This window comes from Pecten maximus, chromosome 9, assembly GCF_902652985.1.
Source record: "Pecten maximus chromosome 9, xPecMax1.1, whole genome shotgun sequence".
Taxonomy (NCBI): Eukaryota; Metazoa; Mollusca; class Bivalvia; order Pectinida; family Pectinidae; genus Pecten; species Pecten maximus.
The window spans coordinates 10765845-10786666 of NC_047023.1; the positions used below are offsets into that span (position 1 = coordinate 10765845).

General features: G+C 35.2%; 1 protein-coding gene across 9 annotated transcripts in view; it reads right to left on the reverse strand.

Annotated features, from left to right (window-relative positions):
• Window positions 1–20822, reverse strand: part of LOC117334131 (fibroblast growth factor receptor-like 1) — a 285047-nt gene that overhangs the window by 61645 nt on the left and 202580 nt on the right. For 7 of the 9 annotated variants that reach the window (XM_033893598.1, XM_033893597.1, XM_033893593.1 and 4 more), the window contains exons 4-5: window positions 14850–15446; window positions 13460–13492 (exon numbers count right to left, since the gene is read on the reverse strand). In XM_033893598.1, the coding sequence (XP_033749489.1) occupies window positions 13460–13492; window positions 14850–14925 (109 nt within the window). In that variant the 5' untranslated portion in view covers window positions 14926–15446. Of the gene's footprint in view, window positions 1–13459; window positions 13493–14849; window positions 15447–20014; window positions 20347–20822 lie in introns of those variants that run through there. The other 2 variants (XM_033893591.1, XM_033893595.1) reach the window with 2 other exon arrangements.

Genomic DNA, 20822 nt, shown 5'->3' on the forward strand with positions numbered 1-20822 from the left:
CACACGTATTTCTGAATGCCTCTTACCACCATCTTTCCCCATGGCTGCAAATTACATCATATTAATTCATATCTGTGCACAAAAGACTTTTTGTTTTGATCAGCAAATTTGTCCTTTTTTTTCATTTATATTATTTTGTTAAGAACGGAAGTATAATTACATGTGAATATCAAAAAGCCCTATACTCTAAATATTTTATCAGATATTTCTAACTATTGTAAGCAATACAACACACACACATACATATATATATATATATAAAGAATACATGTATTGTGAGCAATTATTCAAAATATAAATACACACAATAATGCATTATGTACCTAATAAAGAACAAAAACTGACACATACATCTATCATAACCTTTGATGAATTCAATTGTCAATGCTTTGCAAGCATGGATTCTGTCATGTCATGACTATAAATTCACGTACACACTTTATTGCATATTATGTAGTGAAATTTGTACAGAGTTTAACAAGCAAACGAACCAAAGTGATCAAGAAATAAGACTTCTACAATCGGTTGCCTGTAGTATAGGCATTTATATACATATTCTGACTCCGATTTCTAATGTTGTTATGACACAGGATCAAACGGATATAACTATATTATCAAATATATATCTTAACAATTATTTTTCTATAATGAATAAAATATATCACATTTTACAAGACAATAGCATTCCAGTGTAAGCTCGTAGATAACACTGTGACAAAGGCTAGCGTAACGTATTCACTCTAAGTTAACGATTGTTTCCATATAATAATCGATTCTATATTTTGTTCTGAATTTCAGATTACCATCAATATTCATAGGAAGTCACGGTACATAAATGGCAGGTCTTGAATATCCATACAGGTAGGCTAAAGTCTATTGACTTCTGAATATGATATTAAGAACAGCAATCAGCTTGGGATCAAATGCTATTGATAGCATGGAGAATTTGTCACGCTTTTTTTCCAATAATGTTATAACGTTCTTGGAAATCTATTAAGATTATCATTAGTGCGAGTTATTTTATCACGAACAAATATGTATAACTACAATATATGTCAAATCTTATTTGACATAGTAAAGCAAATACATGTATACCTTTCAGTGTGCTAGATTTCGTACGGTCAATATTTTCCCCATCAGTCCCTAATGTACTAGTGAAGGTACATGTACAATCACCATGCCTACTATCCTCCTGATAATTCTACAAGCTATTGTCAGTTTTTTTCTTCTAAACACTGCCTTAGTTCCTCCCTTGGTTCCTTCCTACAAGGCTTCATGAGATCGCCACACAGTTACTACTCTGTCTCCTATGCTGCTCATACACTAGTAGTACAATAAGCAAAATATGGTCGACAACATATTATTACAATACTCTCTCTACTCATCCTCCATACATTAAAGAATGCCTTCTAACGTGATCTCGACACGACGACCCACCCATGTATCCTTAATAATCGTTACTATACAAGTTGCGTCTCAACACGTTAACCACATTGTTAGCCTCAATTAGTCCTCCTTTCACGATAGTAAGGTTTCAAGTGAAGAAGCATCATAACAATTATTACACGGTCTGTCCCTAACAGTCCTCCATACACGATGGAAAAGCTGCCAGTAGAGAAGTATCTACACAGTTACTACACCGTCTGTCCTAATGGTCCTCCATACACAATTGTAGCGGCAAAACCCCAATGTGCAGTCTGTCTATACATTATGATACAGCAACAAATAAAGGAATGAAACTATCCAATACAATAAACGCCTGTCCCTTCACTTTCTACCTCCACTGCCCCTACTTGTCCCAAATACACTATGGTAACGCTACAAGCTAGCATGAGTCCAGACACTAGACAGTCGCTGGATCTACTGATCCTCCATACCTTATGGTAGCGTTACGATCCACAAAATATATCCACATCATTCCAAGCTCTATTGTACCTTGGCATCATCTTAATCATATGGATACATCTCTATACGAAAATATACAGATGCGATTCTGTCTCGACTAGATTGGTCCCTCGACAGTGCTAGCCTACTTTATGAGCCATGCCTATTATTTGATTGCACGGTATAGTGATTACTCTAGAAATGCGAAACGCGTACATATTGAATAAATAAAGACCTTTGTTTTCGCAAAGTGAGAAATAATTTAATTAGATTTAATTTCTTTGAAGTATGCCGTGCACAACGTTCCACTTTATATGAATTGTTCTGCTGTTGAATAGGATTTACTGCTACGTTTTTTTCCAGATTCAAACATATCTTAAACGGTACAGCTGGAATTCATTTCTCGAGATTGAAAGCTTAATTCTAAGCGTGCAGCATCAAACTCAACACATCCAGAGTTCACATAAAATTAAATTTCGAAGGTACACCACAAAACAATTTGTTCCTACTGTTGGGTTATCATAATCACAGTAATACACAATCATTGTCTTAAAACGTATAGTTCAAAGGTCAAGCCATATGCACACACTAACAAGCGAAACACTGTGAAATTAAAGCTTTTAAAAACTAGAAAATGTCTGTAAGACATAAATTAGCCCGCTGCCACTTGGCACCCCGATACCTCAGCAGTTCCTGAGATTAGCTAGTTATATTGCATCGGGACACGACGGGACGGGAAGGACATGGGTAATACTATACACCCTCCTCCCCCATTTCATGGCTGTGGCATAAAAAAGCAGGATCCAATTTGAAGCTGTGACAGGAAAAAACAACATCTTACTGATTTCTACCAGGAAACACAATAAAGGATCCTAGTGAACAGAGCACAATAATGACATATGAAGGAACCAGGTTTGGCCTTGTACGAAAGACAGCATGATCAAAGAGGGCATAAAACAAAAGAGATAAGCTGTGCACATTCAGAATGCTTGTGTTGTACATTATATATACATTGAACACCACTAAACTCTGGCATGAGTTGCACAGGTTTAAAGCGAGTTTTTTTTCACAACGAAATGTTTTGTCCTGAATGAGTATGCGTATACTGGTCAAACATGCCTGCTGTCATATCACAGTAGACGAAATCTTTCTGTTATGGAAATATTACAGATGCACATATCGCGATAGTTTACTATAGCTTTTATGTTTTTGATGTCAAAGAAACTAATTGCACTACTGGGAACATTAAATAATTACGAGTAAGTCCAGATCACCTATAAAATGACGGCGTACGAGAAGACGAAACAGACACTTCACTATCAATAATGTATTCTCTACCAGATGCTGTATATGAGAGCTAGCAATAGTCGGATCATGCACAATGCTGATATGGAAGCTAAAGACAATGGAACATATTCATATGTACATGCTACAATGTTTCAAGATTACAGTGAACCATATATCTGCCAGGTAAATGTCTTTCACTAAACTCTTAGATGTTGCAAATAAAAAATGAAGAAGGTATTATCTGCCTATAGGATGTACTTGTCAACTGTTATTTAATTACAATGATTTTTTGTGTGGTGTCATTATATTCTAAACAAATCTTTGACCCCCCTCTTATGACCAGAACTGAATCGGTTTCCCGTTAGCGGTTGAATAATCGTGATATATGAATTTACACAAATGGCTGGAAATTCTGGCAAGCTGCTGTGTATACAAGATATTACTAGCCATTTACCTCCGTGTGTAAAGATCATATCAAGAATAGCAGCTCCATACTCATTTGGTTAACAAAAAATCATAAATATGTGATATTCTGACAATCCTGCATCATATACAGCTCCCTGTATGTTCTCCATTATGTAGTATTGTTCCATATCTTTAATACGGCTTCAACACGGTGTACTTAGAAGGGTTGTCAACCCCCTTGTTTTGTATCCTGATGGCCTGACCAGACGTTGTGGCAGACAAGGATTACTCCATCATAACTTATAGGGTGTTACACAGTCTAATATATTCCGGATTCTAAATCTATATAGTATTTTGGGGCAAAAAGCCAGATAAAGAAGGAGATGTCGGACCCACCAGACTTACCGACAGATACATTGGGAACCTGACCTGGCTCTGTCTACCGAAGCACGCCAAATGACCAGCGATTCCAGCGATCGAATTCGAAGGACGTGCTTGATCAGATTAAGGGCTCAACATCAATAAAATGACACGTATCGGACCATCGGCCGATCTTGATCAAATGTGTAATTCCTTAATTGATGCATTGACTCGCTAATTGGATCCGACACCGTCTGTATTATCAATGAAACACCCAATGTAATGCATTCCCCCCAATGGCCGACGTGCGGGATATCATTTCCAGTGTATGTCCCAGTTATGTGTGACCTGCCAAATTGTCCTCCTCTCAATTACTACATCATTGTGTATATTATATAACCAGCATATATTCCATAGGAATAAGATAATTTCGTTTTTATATTGAATATTTGATTGGGATAATTCGATTATTAGGCCTATCGTACTAAAAGCAGGCAAGCAAAGTATATTGTACGGGAAGCTACCTTTTTCGTTCAGTAAAGAGTGACATTAATTAAAATCATTTATCTTCGTAAATTAAGATTTCCGAAATTATATTTACAAATGATCTAGTATTAGGCAAATCAACACTTTTTACATGTGACGAAATTGTATAAATTTCTATATAGTACACGGGTAAATGTTCGCCAACACAGCAGGCCGTAATTAATATGTTACTTATTTATGAGGTCATATTGGAGAAGAATTAGAAATAAAAAAAGTACCATGTAGAACTCCATCAGTGTCACGAACATTAAACTCACATTGGCAAATCGATATCATAACTCGCTAAGATAAGTTATTATATATGTTTACAGGGGCGCACACGTCGATGGAAACCCAATTACACCGTCCTCCATTTGCCGGCCCCCCCACACCTTCCATGCGTTCACTACATCTCCCAATAAAGCGGTATGGAACTTGTATCTAGGCACCTTGTCAGATGTGACTTATCTCTTTAGTTTACGTATGGTTGGGTTTTGGCATGTCAAAATAAAACTAGACAAGTGCCTATAGAATAGAATGGCTGTTCCATTATTATTGTTTTTACCGTATCACCGACCATTGCGTCTCTAAGGAAAAACCGATAGTGTGTGCTTCCTCATGCATGTTTATTGGGAAAAGGCAAAACTATTGTATCTGTTGTTCACAGGCCTGTGTGTTACGGATCTCTTCCTAAATACAACATGGCGCACCATTTAAATCTCTATCTATTGAACATAATGCAATACCTCACTGACCATTTGACATGACCTGTCAACATTAAACACCCAATGATTACAGGGTATTAATATATACTGTATCAACATTGGTATACATTCAAGGTGTGGATATGTTGTTAGCATAACATTCGGGACAGGTGTTATGTACGTAAACAGTTCTACTGGTATTAGTAGATCCGGGGTAGGTATATACTATGTATAAATAGCAAGAATGTACATTTTGTATATGGAAGCCTATTGATCGGAGCTTTAATCAAATATTTAATCCTTTAATCAAAGGTGTGTACGGATGACGGAGTTCGTATACAGGTATATTTTACGACACTAAAATGTTTAATGACAGACTCTATACATTAGAACTTACTATTTATTGTGAAAATATGGATGGGGAAGGAATGACACGACGGTTCTGAATAAGATTTGCTCCAGTAGACATGCAGATGTACAGCACTATGTGAAATAAGCGGCTCATACTTTACCATTGTATCTTATTAGAGGTACATTTGTAGAGTTCTTTTAGTAGAGTAAATATATTTTTCTGTCAAAATAAATTTGAGGATCAACACACGGAACAATCATCCCAATAAATTGGAGTCCTATATGTAAAGAAACCGTCCCGGTTCACTTTGGGCTATATTCGTAATGCTCCAGTCTAGTTACCCAAATAAAGTGGGCGTCCCATGCTAATTGTCCTAATAAACTTGATATATGATAATAATTCTATACTACAATTTCAGTATATCATGTGTCCTACACGTTCGGCCCAGGTGTATGTACTTCATCATGCACCATTTTTCATTACTCCGCAGGGGTATTATTTCGTGGACCAACGTGTGCATTGTTATTGAAAAAAGCCCAGATGTTTGTACACGGTACCGCAGAAGTATTTTTCAATTATGCACAGTCTAGTCATCTGTTAAAATAATAAAACAATATATAGCCATACAAACAAGATATTAGAATAGCTTCGATTATAAAATCTTATAAGAAGACGCCTCAAACAGAAATTAGATACATGTATACTTCAAAGAGCATTTGTCGTGTTAATTTCAGGAAATAAGAGGGTGGTGATGTTAAGTAGATGTGTCGGTAAGAAAGGAAATGTTTCCACGCAAAACTGTTTTTGATCCTGTGTTTCGTTAAGATTAACACACATCTACACCAAGACCATTATGAATGTATACCAATGTCCTCATAAAAGTTTCGTAGTTTTCCCTGTAGAGGCATTATTTCCTCAGCCGATGGAATTTCTACATAGGCGCCCACATCAACTATGCAATTTGCCATCGATTTTCAAACAAAAGAAAGTTGCTACATGTAGTTATTATACGTTCATCATTCAGTCTTAAGATTCATCTCTAGAAATCGTACCACGACCAAATACATGACATAATCATTATTACAGCCTCAATCATATCAATTCGTATACACCAACCCTCCCAACAAGATGGTTTATCTATCAATCTAATAACTATACAAATAATTCAACTAGATGTTTAATTGTTGAAATTGATTTTCAACGGAAATATGTTTCGCAAGTATTTGCACTAACTTTCTCTGGTAATAGTTTCGGTTTACAAACTGGTTAAACCTTCCCCCTCGTACATTACTGATACCATTACAAATATGAAGTACTGAGAGGGTAGATATTTCTAGTGATAGTTTTCTGATGTTTTCTTTTTTGTTTTTTGTTTTGCCCCATTCCCTCCGTCTACAGTGACAGCTCGTAAAGTCGTTAGTACACTTTCCGACAGTATATACCCACGTGTGTCATGATAACAAACCTTATCGTTATTTCTGATATATTTGTTGACTTTTATGTTTTTTCTAGACATGGCGGGTGCCACATGTGGTGCTTGCGGATAATCTATTACTGCCTGTATTAATTGGTTCTGTATAGTAGATCTCTACTGACTATAGTCTGCATTTATACTGCCGAACTACAATGAACACTTCTTACTACATTGCATACCCCTTACTACATTGGATACTCTTAATATGCATTGAACATTCTATTCCTACACTGGAAACTCCATACTACATTGAATACTCCTTTGCTACACTGAATCCCTCCTTAGTACTACATTGAATATTCCATTCCTACATTGCATATTTCTATACTGCACGGTAATGTCATGCCAAGCTTAACTACTCCGGTGATATTAGAGACGTCTTTAAAATTTATATACTGATAAGACGTTAAACAACGCTAAACCAAACCACATGATAATGATATGTAAATCTCCATAAAGACAGGTGACATGTGTATGTTACTTTTTATAGAGCTTGTTATCGGTGCAATAAATCATTTTTCAGTTGATATCTTGACCACAGACTTATAATAACGTCAATGCAAAAATGAAACCCCTAAATTAAAATAGCATACAAATATTGTTCATAAGGCCGTATAATCTGGTTGTACATGATGTCTTTGGCGGAAATATAAACCTATGGAACATATCGTATTAAAAACGAAAGCAGAAATAGAATTGTTAACATAGCCCATTAAATATTGATGACAGTATTGAAATTGTTTAAAAGAATAGCTCAGGTCAATAATACCAAATGATAACTATCAATAGTATTACGAGAGATAAATAATATTTTTTTTTGTGTCGGTAGGTAATAAACAACAACATTTGAATATTTGTTTAGATAATCATGCGTAAGGGATTATGTAAAATATGGCTATCCACATATTAATTTATATTGCTCATAGCTATAAAGTCTATGAAATTGCATCCTGATCTGAGGTTCATACAAACCTCGTCTACGTCTGAATGGCTCCCTATTTATTCAATAAAAACACGTTCTTGCTCAATCGTGCTTTCATTAAAAAAATACTATATAATAACGATATTATCAATACCGGGTTTTTACAGTAATGCGTTCAGAGAGGTGTCTAAAAAAGCATTTAGGTAACTGTGTGATGCGATTTGCAGGTAGTTATAACTAAATCTATCACACACGTATCTGCCAAGTCGTTTTCTGTTCCTCAGCAAACCATTTTATGGCTTAAAGCTCTAACCTATCTGTATATACCCAATTTAAAAAAAAGAGCGTACGTACTTTCCTAATGTACGGTGTGGATTAAATTTAGGTAAAATTGATTGAATGCATCTAACGGTTTTCAAACATTATTCAATACATCCATCTTTATATCAATACAAAAAAGTGTTTAGGCTCTTTGTACACTCAAATCTGGCGAATGTGGCATGATGTCATATCCGACAAAGTTTTTCTTTGGTTTAATGATTGCCCTTTCAGGTGGTTGTGTAAGTATTCGAAAGGAAGTTTGTGATTTAATTGATCAACAGAAGATTCGAGAAATCCTTTCGGTCACATACGATATAAATTTGGCAGGTTATACAGGTACATAATTACACTTGGTTTTCATACCGAACGAAATTATGAAACTTACATTTCAAGTAATATATGTTTTTCTTCAATTAGAATAAATATATTCGTAGACAGAGTATGTATAAAGGATTTAAAATTACTAATAAAAGGAGCTTTGTTTACTTACATGTATTTCTGATTATATCGTGATTGTTCAACAGTAAAGTACAAAGTGTTTTGACACTATATACAAGTTAACAATAGGGTAAAAGAAACAATATTAACAACTTTCACACGATAAGGAGTTGATCAATATGCAGTCGTCAGGATAATAAAGACTGGGGTCAGGGTTCAATGCCTACATTTTGTAATACAGTTGAACCTCCCGTCTAAGCCTAAGTCTAAGTAATTTCATAAAAAAAAAACAACATTTGCACAAGTTCAATTTTCCTCAGCACAAGTAGTATAGAATGGCTTGCAACACATAAAACAAAACAAAAACAAAAAAAAACAACAAAAAAACAAACGGGACAAACGTTTGTCTCCGTTCTGTATTAATGCCATTATTTTACGTTTAAGGCGGGACTTGGATTTTTGTTTGTTTCTTGTTTTGGTTTCTGATTTCCGTTTTTTTAACACTTTGTAGACAATAGATATATTATTTTGTTACAATAATCAACCCGCTTTTAAAACTTTAAAGCTTTCACGACACTTGATAATATTTTGAACTGATAAGAACGACCAGTGTCTCTAGACCTTTGAAGTAACGATATAACCAGAAGCATTGTTTACTTTTTTTATTGGACTGCCGTCTTTTGTTACCTTTAACCGATATGAATTTTCAGTAAGAGATGCAATGGAAAACAAATGCATGCGGCCACATGAACGTGCGTGGAATAGAGATATTATCTTCGATGATAGATAGAAAACAACAGCAAAAACAAGTATATAAGCGGAGCATGTATTTATGTCGTTTACATCACGTTGATAAGGATCTCGTTCAATTTATAGTATTTTAACAGCAGAAACACTAACATAACTCATCCCTTGTGATCAACAAAACCAATACATTTTTTTTAACTACAACAATACAAGTTTCTTTTTTTAATCTTGACAAAACGACAAACACCACGATGCAATGCGAGAACTAAAGGATGCATTCAAAGCGGCATTGTATATATGCGTTTATGAAAAACCTCTTGTGTGAGCTATACATATGAACACGTATTATTACAGATGAATTTTTTTGGAAAAAGGTGGAGCTGACTATTGATAATCACTTATTTGTATTTGTCTGTATTCTTGCTATTATAATATCGTATTTCCTAAGCCATGTAATTACATATTGACAGGTGGAAAGAAGGCAGTTATATATGTGATTTAGAATGGAGATTCGATTTCCTTGGGTACACCGGCAGTTGTTTTACGTCTTCAGAAATGTCTTTTCCTCTATATAACTACAATTATGTCATAATTATTGAAGGACAGGATAGTTTTCATAACTTTTCTTATTAGAAACGATCAGTTCTTCAAAGGAAAATACGGTGCAAAGAGGAAATATGTCTCTAAAATCACAACATTTTGCCGGTTCACCAAACCATCTTAAATGTCGAACTCGATTCAGAGACGTTAACATCTGCTCTAATAAAAAAACACCATTTATTTGAAATACTTCATTTCTGCTGCTTATCATGATCAAGACCTTAAGATCTGACAATAACTGCTGTTTTTTTATATATTGTATAGCCAAGCTATATTCACAGGTTTCCTCATCGAACGTTCTAGCTCTATCAACTGTTGAAGATAGCTATGTAATGCAGAAGTCTTGTTGGGGAAATCAATCATTTAACTGGGAGGAAAAAATAAATCATTCCATCACAGATGTCATTTTGGGATGTTTTTGTTTTACTTGTGTCGGGAAAATCTAGTGACACTGTCTGTTACTCCAGGGTTTGATTAATGAACTACAGTACAAATGAACAGTCGAATAGGGAAGAGTGAATGGATTGGGTTTAGTTATCTACAATGAGATCTTGCAGTGTAAATATACACGGCTTCGGGTTTCTCTAAATGTCAAATGATGTGTTGGGGTGTTTCTATTAACTATACTGCTCAGTAGCGTGATGTTCAATAATGTTTCTAATATATTTCTAAAAGTAAAAATAAAATCATCGAAAACTGAAAATAGTTCTCCTTTTCTTTAATATTTATAGAAAACGAAAACTTATTAGCACTAATCCTAATATTTTAATAGCAATATTACGACTTCGTTATACAATTATTTGACGTACAGTCACTTTTTATATTGAATTATTTTCCCATATCGTTCATAAAATATTCGTACTTTAGTGTTATGTAGCGCTGTAAACGTATATATTTTAGCGGGAATCTTATTTTTGTCCTTTTCACGTTAAAACCCCACTCTAAAATAACAGTATGTGCTCCTGGTGCCCCAAAGTCATCATTGCGCTTTTCTGTCAAAATTAGTACGCTAGAATCTGAGCTCGCGAAAATTAAAGCATTAACAGTATAACATAGACTAATAAGTGAAATTTTATTTGTAACATGCATGGCATAAAATATTTTTTTAAATAGCAACCTTGATATAAAGGCTATCGGTAGTTTGTTTTCATTCTGAGTTCCCTGATGAGGATTCATGATCTATTGTGTTTCGTACCTGTAACACAAATTACAGCTAATTAACCTATTTTTATTAAGATCTTAATCAATAATAACACAATTCTTCAATTGTGAATGCATATTGATGATACTTCAATATAAGTAACTTAAACATCACTATTGATCCTTACTCGTCAAATACAGATATGAACATAATTATATATATATATAAATCAAGGTATATTATTATCATGCCGTGAAGTACAAAGTCAACATTTCACACCGAAGGATCAATCTGGCACTACGATTAACATAACTTAACACCTCGTTCACACTGATTTACATCACACGTACACGACATTCGATTTTTGTATGTTTCATATCAGTTTAACAAGTACATAATCTGAGATAAGATCTTTCCGACACATATAACTGTTGTATCGCAGGTAACATATTGTTTGCCAGTTTTCAGATACAAGTACACCGTATCATATATATATATATTAATGCTCTCTTATCTTCACGCGTGATATTAGCGATAAAGAGAGTGTTGGTTTCTATGAATATACAATTTACTACTTCAAACCTGTTTTTATTGGATAGAATATATTGTCTTGTCATTTAGAAAAGAACAGTCATCCGCTTACAATATTTCTTTCCTGTAATATTCGTTTTCACAGTTGTGTGTGTGTGTGTGTTTTTTTTACTTTCCAGACAACATGTCAATTTAAAACACGGATTACACCATACTTTAAATACAGGATTATATTGAAGTGACCCGAACTTTTTCTATCCGTTAGGCATAGTAATTTAAAACCCTCAGCCGACCTTCCATCAACCTTATAATATTGTACTGCAACATTGGCCCATGACTCATCTACCCGTGGGTGGGATAGTATTTGCTCGTGGGTACCGAAAAGGAGATATAAACGACAAATTCAAATCAAAGTGTGTATGGCGATATTTTAATTCTCATACTCGACCTATGACTGTACGATAAGTAGGTGTATATGTACTCTTTGTAATTGTGTGCTTGTAAGTGAACCGTTGAAGCTATTACATTTGCTACTTTCAGTTTAAAAGGTTGAATAATCTAATCCATATATCATTTTCATCATATGTAACTTCATTCTATAATATAACTGAGAGGATGAAATGTCACACACTATATCAGTTCATTTTCCGTGAATACAAAGCCGGTATTATGCTACATAAGTTCACTAATCCGTAAATACGAAGCCAACATAACACAGCGTATAAGTTGCAGTCTGACATAGAAACACGGCTATACACAGCTTATGTGTCGTTATAGATAAAAGCTTACAAGAACACTATGTAAAAAGCACCATTTCGAATTTGACACTTCGGAAAGAGATGTTTAGTGTGGAGATTCTGGAAATGTTTCGCATGTTTTTGAAGAAATGCACTTTGTCATTGAACTGCCTGGCAGATTCTAAAGAGAAAATAAGGTCGGATATGCTATTTCTGCCATCGGTTCTCCGAGACATTGACAGAGTAGTATTTTTGATATCACGTTGTGTATTCAATGTATCAATTATCTGACGTTAGCGGAGTTTCTGGTTAAGTACTTTCGGGGAGTACGCTAATATACTAGCAGCTAACAACCACCCTTGCAAAGGCAGTCGTAAACTAAACAGAGATGTTCCCAACCTAATATATAGTTACAAAGCTCTCGCTAAAATAACCAGGATTTAAATATTGATGATGATAATGATAGTGCAGATTAGAAACCGAAAATGTATCATGAGTTTATTGAGAATATGATTGTTGATATGGCATATTGTGTTTGGCGTGTAAGGAAAAGTGAAGCGTGAGGAGGAAGCTATCGATTGCATTGTCGGCTGTCTAATGAAGCCACAGCATGTCGTATCAGGAGTACAACACAAGTTGGTTCTATTGATACATACAACCATCTAATACAAGCTGTGTCTTAGATTACTGCTGATAAACTCTTTAAAATACAAGTTGAATTCACACGACGATTTGTTTTTGTCTCTCCGTTTTCGGTGATTATTCATTTTCAGTTTATTGTAACAAGGAAGCATATCAAACACTAAGGAGTAATAGCGTCCATTCGCAGGGTAATTTTTACAAGGGTAACAAGATAAATTATCTTCTAAAATTTAGCACAATAGCCAGAAGTTGTTACAGAATGAAGCTACCATGCATGTCGTATTAGGGATGATGCGATTTTGTACAATGAAGCAGAGGGATTGTATAGAGCATCTCTCTATATGATCTAAAATTGGAGCAACATTATACAGCATGCTTTGTTCAATTACCTTTTTTGAATGATGCTTTTTTTCTGCTTAAACCTGCATCAAGAAGAAATATTGCATGCATTTCTTCTTCAACTCACTACCGTTTTAATATTGTTACTGATTAATCAATAAATAATTGATCACCTAGCTTGATTACTTAATATGCTCTATTATAAAAAATATAGATATTTTTGTAAAGCAAAAATCAAAGGAATGTAGTATCTTCGCGCAGGCATTACAAATGCAGTTGCGTTTTTCTGATCATTTCATTTGAACAATAAATTATATATATATATATATATATATTTGTTTAAAGGTAGGTATGCGTTATGGGTATATAGGTATTTATATACGTGTGAGTATATATAAATATATATATATTGTTGGGAGGAAAAGACAATTATTAATGTTTCATATATAGTACGAAAATCACTGATCTACCGTTGTGATTGGCACCGCCGTTAATGAAGAGCCAATAAATATCCCCTTCATTGACACTAAAGACATTAATTGAGATATACCTGCTAGCAAACTACGCACAAAAATACTATATTCATTGATAAACAAAATTGTCTTTTCTTACGTTGACGCATTTTACGGTTGAGAGAACACCGTAATTCGGTGTTATTTGTCGGGGTTCTTTTTCGGTAAGCGACAATACCAGTGGAGAGTATATGACATTTTTTTCATTCCGAGGTTCATACAGTAGGACTGTGTTTGAGGTAAAGGCAGAACTAACTATTTGAATGACGTGTACATAAGTTCGATAGATATTATAATAATTCCTTTCATTATGTTCCAATCTGATCACTTTAACTTCTATAATCGATTACCTTAAGAAGAATGTTGACAGAAATCTTTCGAATTGAAATGGAAATTGCGGCCCATTGTTTGATTAACAGGTCAACACTACACCTTATTTTCGGCTTTAGGAATTGAAATAAATAATTGTGTACTATTGAAAAGGATCTCAGCTAAGTCTGATCCCGTTAACCTCCATGGGAAACATTTAAATACGATGACCAAATGAGCTTAAAGTAACCGTTATTTTAATCCAAAATGTATGCATATAGCTATCATTTAATTTTCATTTTTCTATGAATGATGTTTTATTTCTAAAATAACATACATCGTCTTAGATTTTAAATAGTGTCCATATTTTAAATTTAAGCAGAATTGCGCTGTTTATATTAATAATAATAATACTATATGTTCTGAAGGAGTTATGAAGTAGGATTTTGTGAAGAGATATTGCATGCAGTATGCGACAGAAGTTCCTGTGGAAGCAGTAAAGTTTTATAAGAGTACAGTCATTGTACCAGATGTGTGAGGGCCGTTTGATCTCCAGGAATAAAGCAATGTTGCGTAATAACATATGTAAGTAAAGGCTAAAGTATATATAAAAACTTACCGATTATGAGTGAACAGTCGATGATAATCCAGAAGAAAAGAACATAGTATCTATAGAAGAGTCTCTGTAACTCCATGATTTACGAAACCATCGAAAGCTTTGAAACAAACGTTCTCCATATGAGCACATTTAGCTACAGTTGTTTATTGAATGATAGGTATTAACTATTGTCGACAGTGTAATCCAAATGAAAGCGGTTTCCATCGGGCTCACCTTAGCTTGGCAAAGAAACTATTATTCCGTTATATATTGATCCAGTGATGTCGGCTCTCAACACTCCGCCTCACTGTAGAACGCAGAGACACCACACACAGTATAACTACAGACTTATTAATAAAACTCCGTTTTCTCAGTAGTAAATGACACTGTTGTAGGATGAACGAGATCACACATATAATAGCACGCCAGGTATTTATCTCTTTCCAAATGCACGGATATACATAATTTTCCTTTTTTTCCTCTAAATTCCACGTGGGTTTACTTGTTACTGTAAGAAGATTTCAGCATCCGTGTACTCGTGGCGACTCACTGTCGATGACTGAAGCAAGCGTGGCTTTGGCGGTAGAACTTTCTCATCGGTGGATGACACAAAGCACACTGGAAATAAAAAGTAGAAAAACGTTTCTAATAAACCCACTGGGATTCATTTCTAACGGCAATATCTAATAGAAAAGGAAAATTATGCCCAACCCTACGTAAGAGCAAATCGTAAAAGCTATAAATGTATACAGGTTTTGCTTCGTAAAATACCGACCATATAAGATATTAAAGTAAACCGGCAAAGCCTGTACGCCCCACTAGGTATGAATAACTGCCACAGTGGGCTTCCTAGTTTTGACAGCTTGACTGATGTGAACAGGATCTTTGGACGATACCACTCAATGAATAATTTGTGACCAAACATTATATTAAATGTTTCAATTGTAAGGGGCAGCATTGGACAAACATACAGTGAATGGCTGATCGGCATTCCTCGCCAGCCTCTGTACCCACTGTTACAGTTCTAGCGCGCACAGACCACATGCATATATGTATTAGTGTAATAAAGACATTCATTACTCTCAGGGGGCGTATATAGATCGGTATACAGAGATATATTTTTTTTATTTATGAGCAAACAAAAGTTAATTTTCGTATACCTATGAAATAATTGGAGACAAATACAAACCTGCTATAATTAATATGATAATTAATGACCGGGAACGGGTGTAGGGAGTGGCGGGTACAGATTCCAAGAGAGGGAATATAATCATGAATCACTCGATTAATAGAGGCCCTAGGCAAGCATGACGAGTCCGGTAATGTGTTTTAATGACAATTATTGTCTATTTGACATATTAGTAGCAGTCAATCACTTACAACACCATTCGGTATCTGATGAAGTTATGAAGACTTTCAACAGAAAATAACTGAATAAAAACAGTTGCTTTATGTTTAATATTATGCTGTACAATGTGCGAAATATATAAAATGTGTATTAAAGACAAGAATATGGACGCGACAAACACGGCCATTTTGACAATAGAATTCCGAATTAAGGACAATTATGTAAATGTTAACATCGAAAATGTCACTGTTCTGTTTTTATAATAGTATGTGTGAAAGATACATGTTGGCGATATTTTAAAGGCAATTCTACATTTAAATGCGATTTCAAAATAGGGGATACAAAATAATTGGTATCAATTTAAAGTTAAAGTATGACTACTCGTGTGTTTGTCAAACATACTTATATTTTTTATTGAGATTTCCTGTCAAACCACTAACGGATTATTATGTTATATCGTTACGGAATCAAGCTGACTTGGTACATGCTGACTGACTTCTGACCATTGATTATAGCGGAATTAAAGTGCTATACATTTAAGAGTATCGCCGGGGTATAGATAACAACTATCAGATAGACCTCAGCAGAAGTCAAAAACATCTTAGGGATATAAAGGTCAGCTTAGTTCAGATATCTATCTATCCTATCAGTCTAAGCCTCTAACCACTTCTGTCTGTCAACGGGGCACCGGGCTAAATGACAGAGGTTTATTAGTATAGGACTTTATATCATATAACACCATCACTAACACATGTTTTGCGGCTGAATGTGTAAACGTGGGGACATGTGTAGGCGCACAAGAGAGCATGCGTGCCGGGACCCATTGTGTAAGTATAGTCAGCTTGAGTGGGCCGTGGCCTACATTCCTGGGGCTTAAACAGCATATGATATAATTAAAACATCAAATTAAAACGAAATAGTACGAACGGACTTATTATGTTAATTAAATTTAACATGAATATAATTGTAATACTCTGATACGTGACAAATGTTGCTGGTATTCATATGTGTCCCAAATTGAATTCCCGTAGGGAGTGGTGTCGACCGGAAGGATTTTGACCGAGCAAAGACTTTAAACTAGTTCAATCGAATACGTGTTATATCTAAGTGTGATGAATACCACGCATAAACAAGGTAGTTTAATTTGTTTTGTTGTCACTCACTAGATAACGGGGGAACAAACGTGTCCGTCACCCAACGCATGGTGTTCACGGGGCTGGAAAATCGGGTCCAATCTTAATTCGCGCTAGACTGTCTCGTCCCAGTGTTCCGTAGGGGATTAGGTGACATTACAATACCGAACTTGGTAACTACTGTCTGCACACAGTAACACTATCAAACGCTACAACTTTGAAAGCATTAGTACAGCTTGATTGCATCAATGGTTAATCGCGTTCACCATCATGATGACTTGCATACAGATGTTCCCACAAGACGGGAGGCGAGGCTATTTTACAGAGTCCCTACTGACCTGTCCCGTGACTGTTAATTACAGTAAGGAGCAAAACTTACTCAGTATTTCATGTCATGAAAGCCACTGACAGTGGATGATGAATATGTATAAATGCTCTTAATAATCTTATTAAAGTTTAAAATAGAAAAACAAAAAACCAACAACAAAAAAACAAAAAAAACCCTAAAGAATACATAAACGTGTTAAAATACTTTTGAATAGTTTATTTATCAGAGATGCAGATAAAATAATCAATATGATCTCTCTAAGCGTGTTACTACAAAAGTAAATCGTACTGAAAAAACCCCGAGGGGAGATGAACAATGATATCAACATATAAACGTATTCTTTTATTCCAGAATCATAAAACACAATACTCCGTTTTGATATCCCGGAAGTACATGTATGGATTACGAATAGGTCGTTTCGCTTCGCGATGGAATTAAAACGTATAACTCCCGTTTTACGCAGGTGACTATTATTAAGACAATGGTGATGTGTTCGTTGTGTCGCCTTTGTAAATCTACAACCACAAACTCAATCACAGAACTTCATAAAACTCTCAGACGGGTAAATGAGAAAGAGAAACACAAGGTAGATAACAATCTCTTCATCACGAAATCTCATCAAAGCACCTACTGGATGATCAACACTGTCGTGGCCTGACATGGCGCACGAAGACCATCAGACAGACACTGTTAACTCGGGTCTTCCAGACTTACAAGGCTAATATATATTTGAAAACGAAAAAAAAAAAAAATCCAAAAAAACTAGTTAACAAAATTTTCGACATTTCGTCGACATCAAGTCGTCTCAGCGTATCTTTATTAAAGTTTTCAATAATGTGTTTTCAGGCCGCCTGGATAAGTTCACGTAAACCAGTCTCAATAACTGTGTTTGCAGTAAAGCCCTCTTTAACCAAGTTGACAATATCCAGCCACATTTGTAATGAACAAAAGTGACTGAAGTTAAAGAATGCTGTATAATTACATACTGGGAGCGCGGGGTTATGTTGTATTGTGAAAGATGTCGTTTGAAGGCAATGATTATAGGGATTACGGTGTTGAAGAATTAAGTAATTACTGATACACATGTGATACATCATAATATGATAACATTGTCCACCGAAGGTATCAAAGTAGACAATCTGATTACGGGGCATACGAATCAGTAGACTGTGCGGACAAACTGTATCTGTCCGTTAATAACTTGTTTCGTCTACTTTAATGCCGGACTTATATGTGAAGCTTTATAATCTGTTACAATTACAAGTGTAATCCTATTTCTCAGTGGTAACTACAGGTATCCCTCAGCTACCACTATATCTATCGTATTCAGTTGCGAGTAGGATAAAACTTCAAATCGGCGTCGTTTGTATTGCCAAAATGCCATTTTATACGTTCGAAGTAGTATATTTGAAACACTGTTTCCATTGCCACACACGTTTGCACGACGGTAACATATTTATAGCTTGGTGTTAAAAGCACGCAAATAATGCAAGTCCGTTATTGTGCCAACGTTGCAGCATCCAATGCCACTCCGCGCTACTCTGTTCTTTCGGCAAGATCATCGCTCTCTATAGAAGGTAAATTGAAATTTATTGCCAACGCCCATGTATTACGAAGATGTGTAAACCGATAGAAAATCCCGAATCTTGCTACAAGCTATTCTGTTAATTGGCAGAGAATAATAAATTGCATTTTCATCTGAAGGAAATGGTGCGAGAATATCTATGATTTTCCTTTGGTGATGGAACACGTCTCGGCGAGGCGATACTCCATTGGGACGGATGGAATACAGACCGAGCGTCTCACAAGTGCGCAGCTCAGATGCTTATGATATTTCACCTATTGATAGTGTTCAAAAAGAAAAAAAACGGTTTATATGTAGTAAATAAATCACATTCCGCGATACATCCATTTAAAAAGAGGGGGATTTTGTTCTTCAGCATTTAATTCGGTCTCTGCCACTAAGATGAAGACGCATGTTTGATTATAACGTCTAACACCTTGGTTGGATTCTCGTCCCGACATCCACATGAATGTGTTCCTTTCTGTTCTCTCCATCCACTTATATATATATATATATATATATATATATTACAGTATTCCAAGATAAAATATATATTCGTTTTAATATGTACCATAATGAACTATTAGTGTCACTGAACGCTGAACCAACACGTCTACATGTTTTAGTAGTGCATAAGTCAACAGTATCATGGGATGCTTCCTGACTAATTAAAGACAACATTTTACCTAAATATTCGTTAACCGTCAATATCACTAACCCTAACAGCTCGTGAATCCATTACCTAGCTCTCTATAAATTATTTTACCAGTATAGGATGAGATGTGTTATCACATTAAAGTTAGATATACTAACCTTCAGTTGACATATCCCATCGAAAACATCACATCAATCCTCTTTAAATGCTCACATCATGTTCGTATACATATAAGATGTTTATCAAGAAAAAAAATTCGCCTGTTAGCTCACGGTCGTAACTAAGTATACACAGATAGGTATATATTCACTTGTGATAGGTATATATTCACTTGTATGTGTATTGTTTCATTAGTATCACACCAGGAACTTTGCATCCTCTTCCATACATATTTGATATGTTTGTTTGATCTGTATAGCCACGCTACTCCTCGCTGTTGGTCCACACACTCCCACTCCTCAAGTCACACATCTGGACACTACGCATCGCTGTACCGAATGAGTCAGCTGAATTCAAACAAAGCCCTTAATAGCAGCAAAATTAATAGGTTTTTACTTCAGCGATGATGACGAACAGACAACTTGTCAATAAGAATCACTTGAACCAGTCTCCGTAGTACTCACAATGAACATGCATGAGAAAATCTTAAATGCAGGACAGTGTTACATTAAAAGTGTTATAAACGTTTGAACCATATCATACTATGTTTGTCTGGTGGTATCGGATATCAGGGTATAGTGTAGCTAACATAGGGATCATGTGTACACCTATATGACTTACAACATATTAAGCTGACTAATTTGTGAAAATTTGCCTTATCAGTCTGCCTACAGAAAAATTCTATAGTTAATCAATACTTTGAATTATGAAAGGTTCTGGATTACTGCCATATGGATCAGCATTTCAAGTGATTCGATAATTTGATATCCAATGACAAGCTTTTTGAAGTGTGTACATTTTCAACCG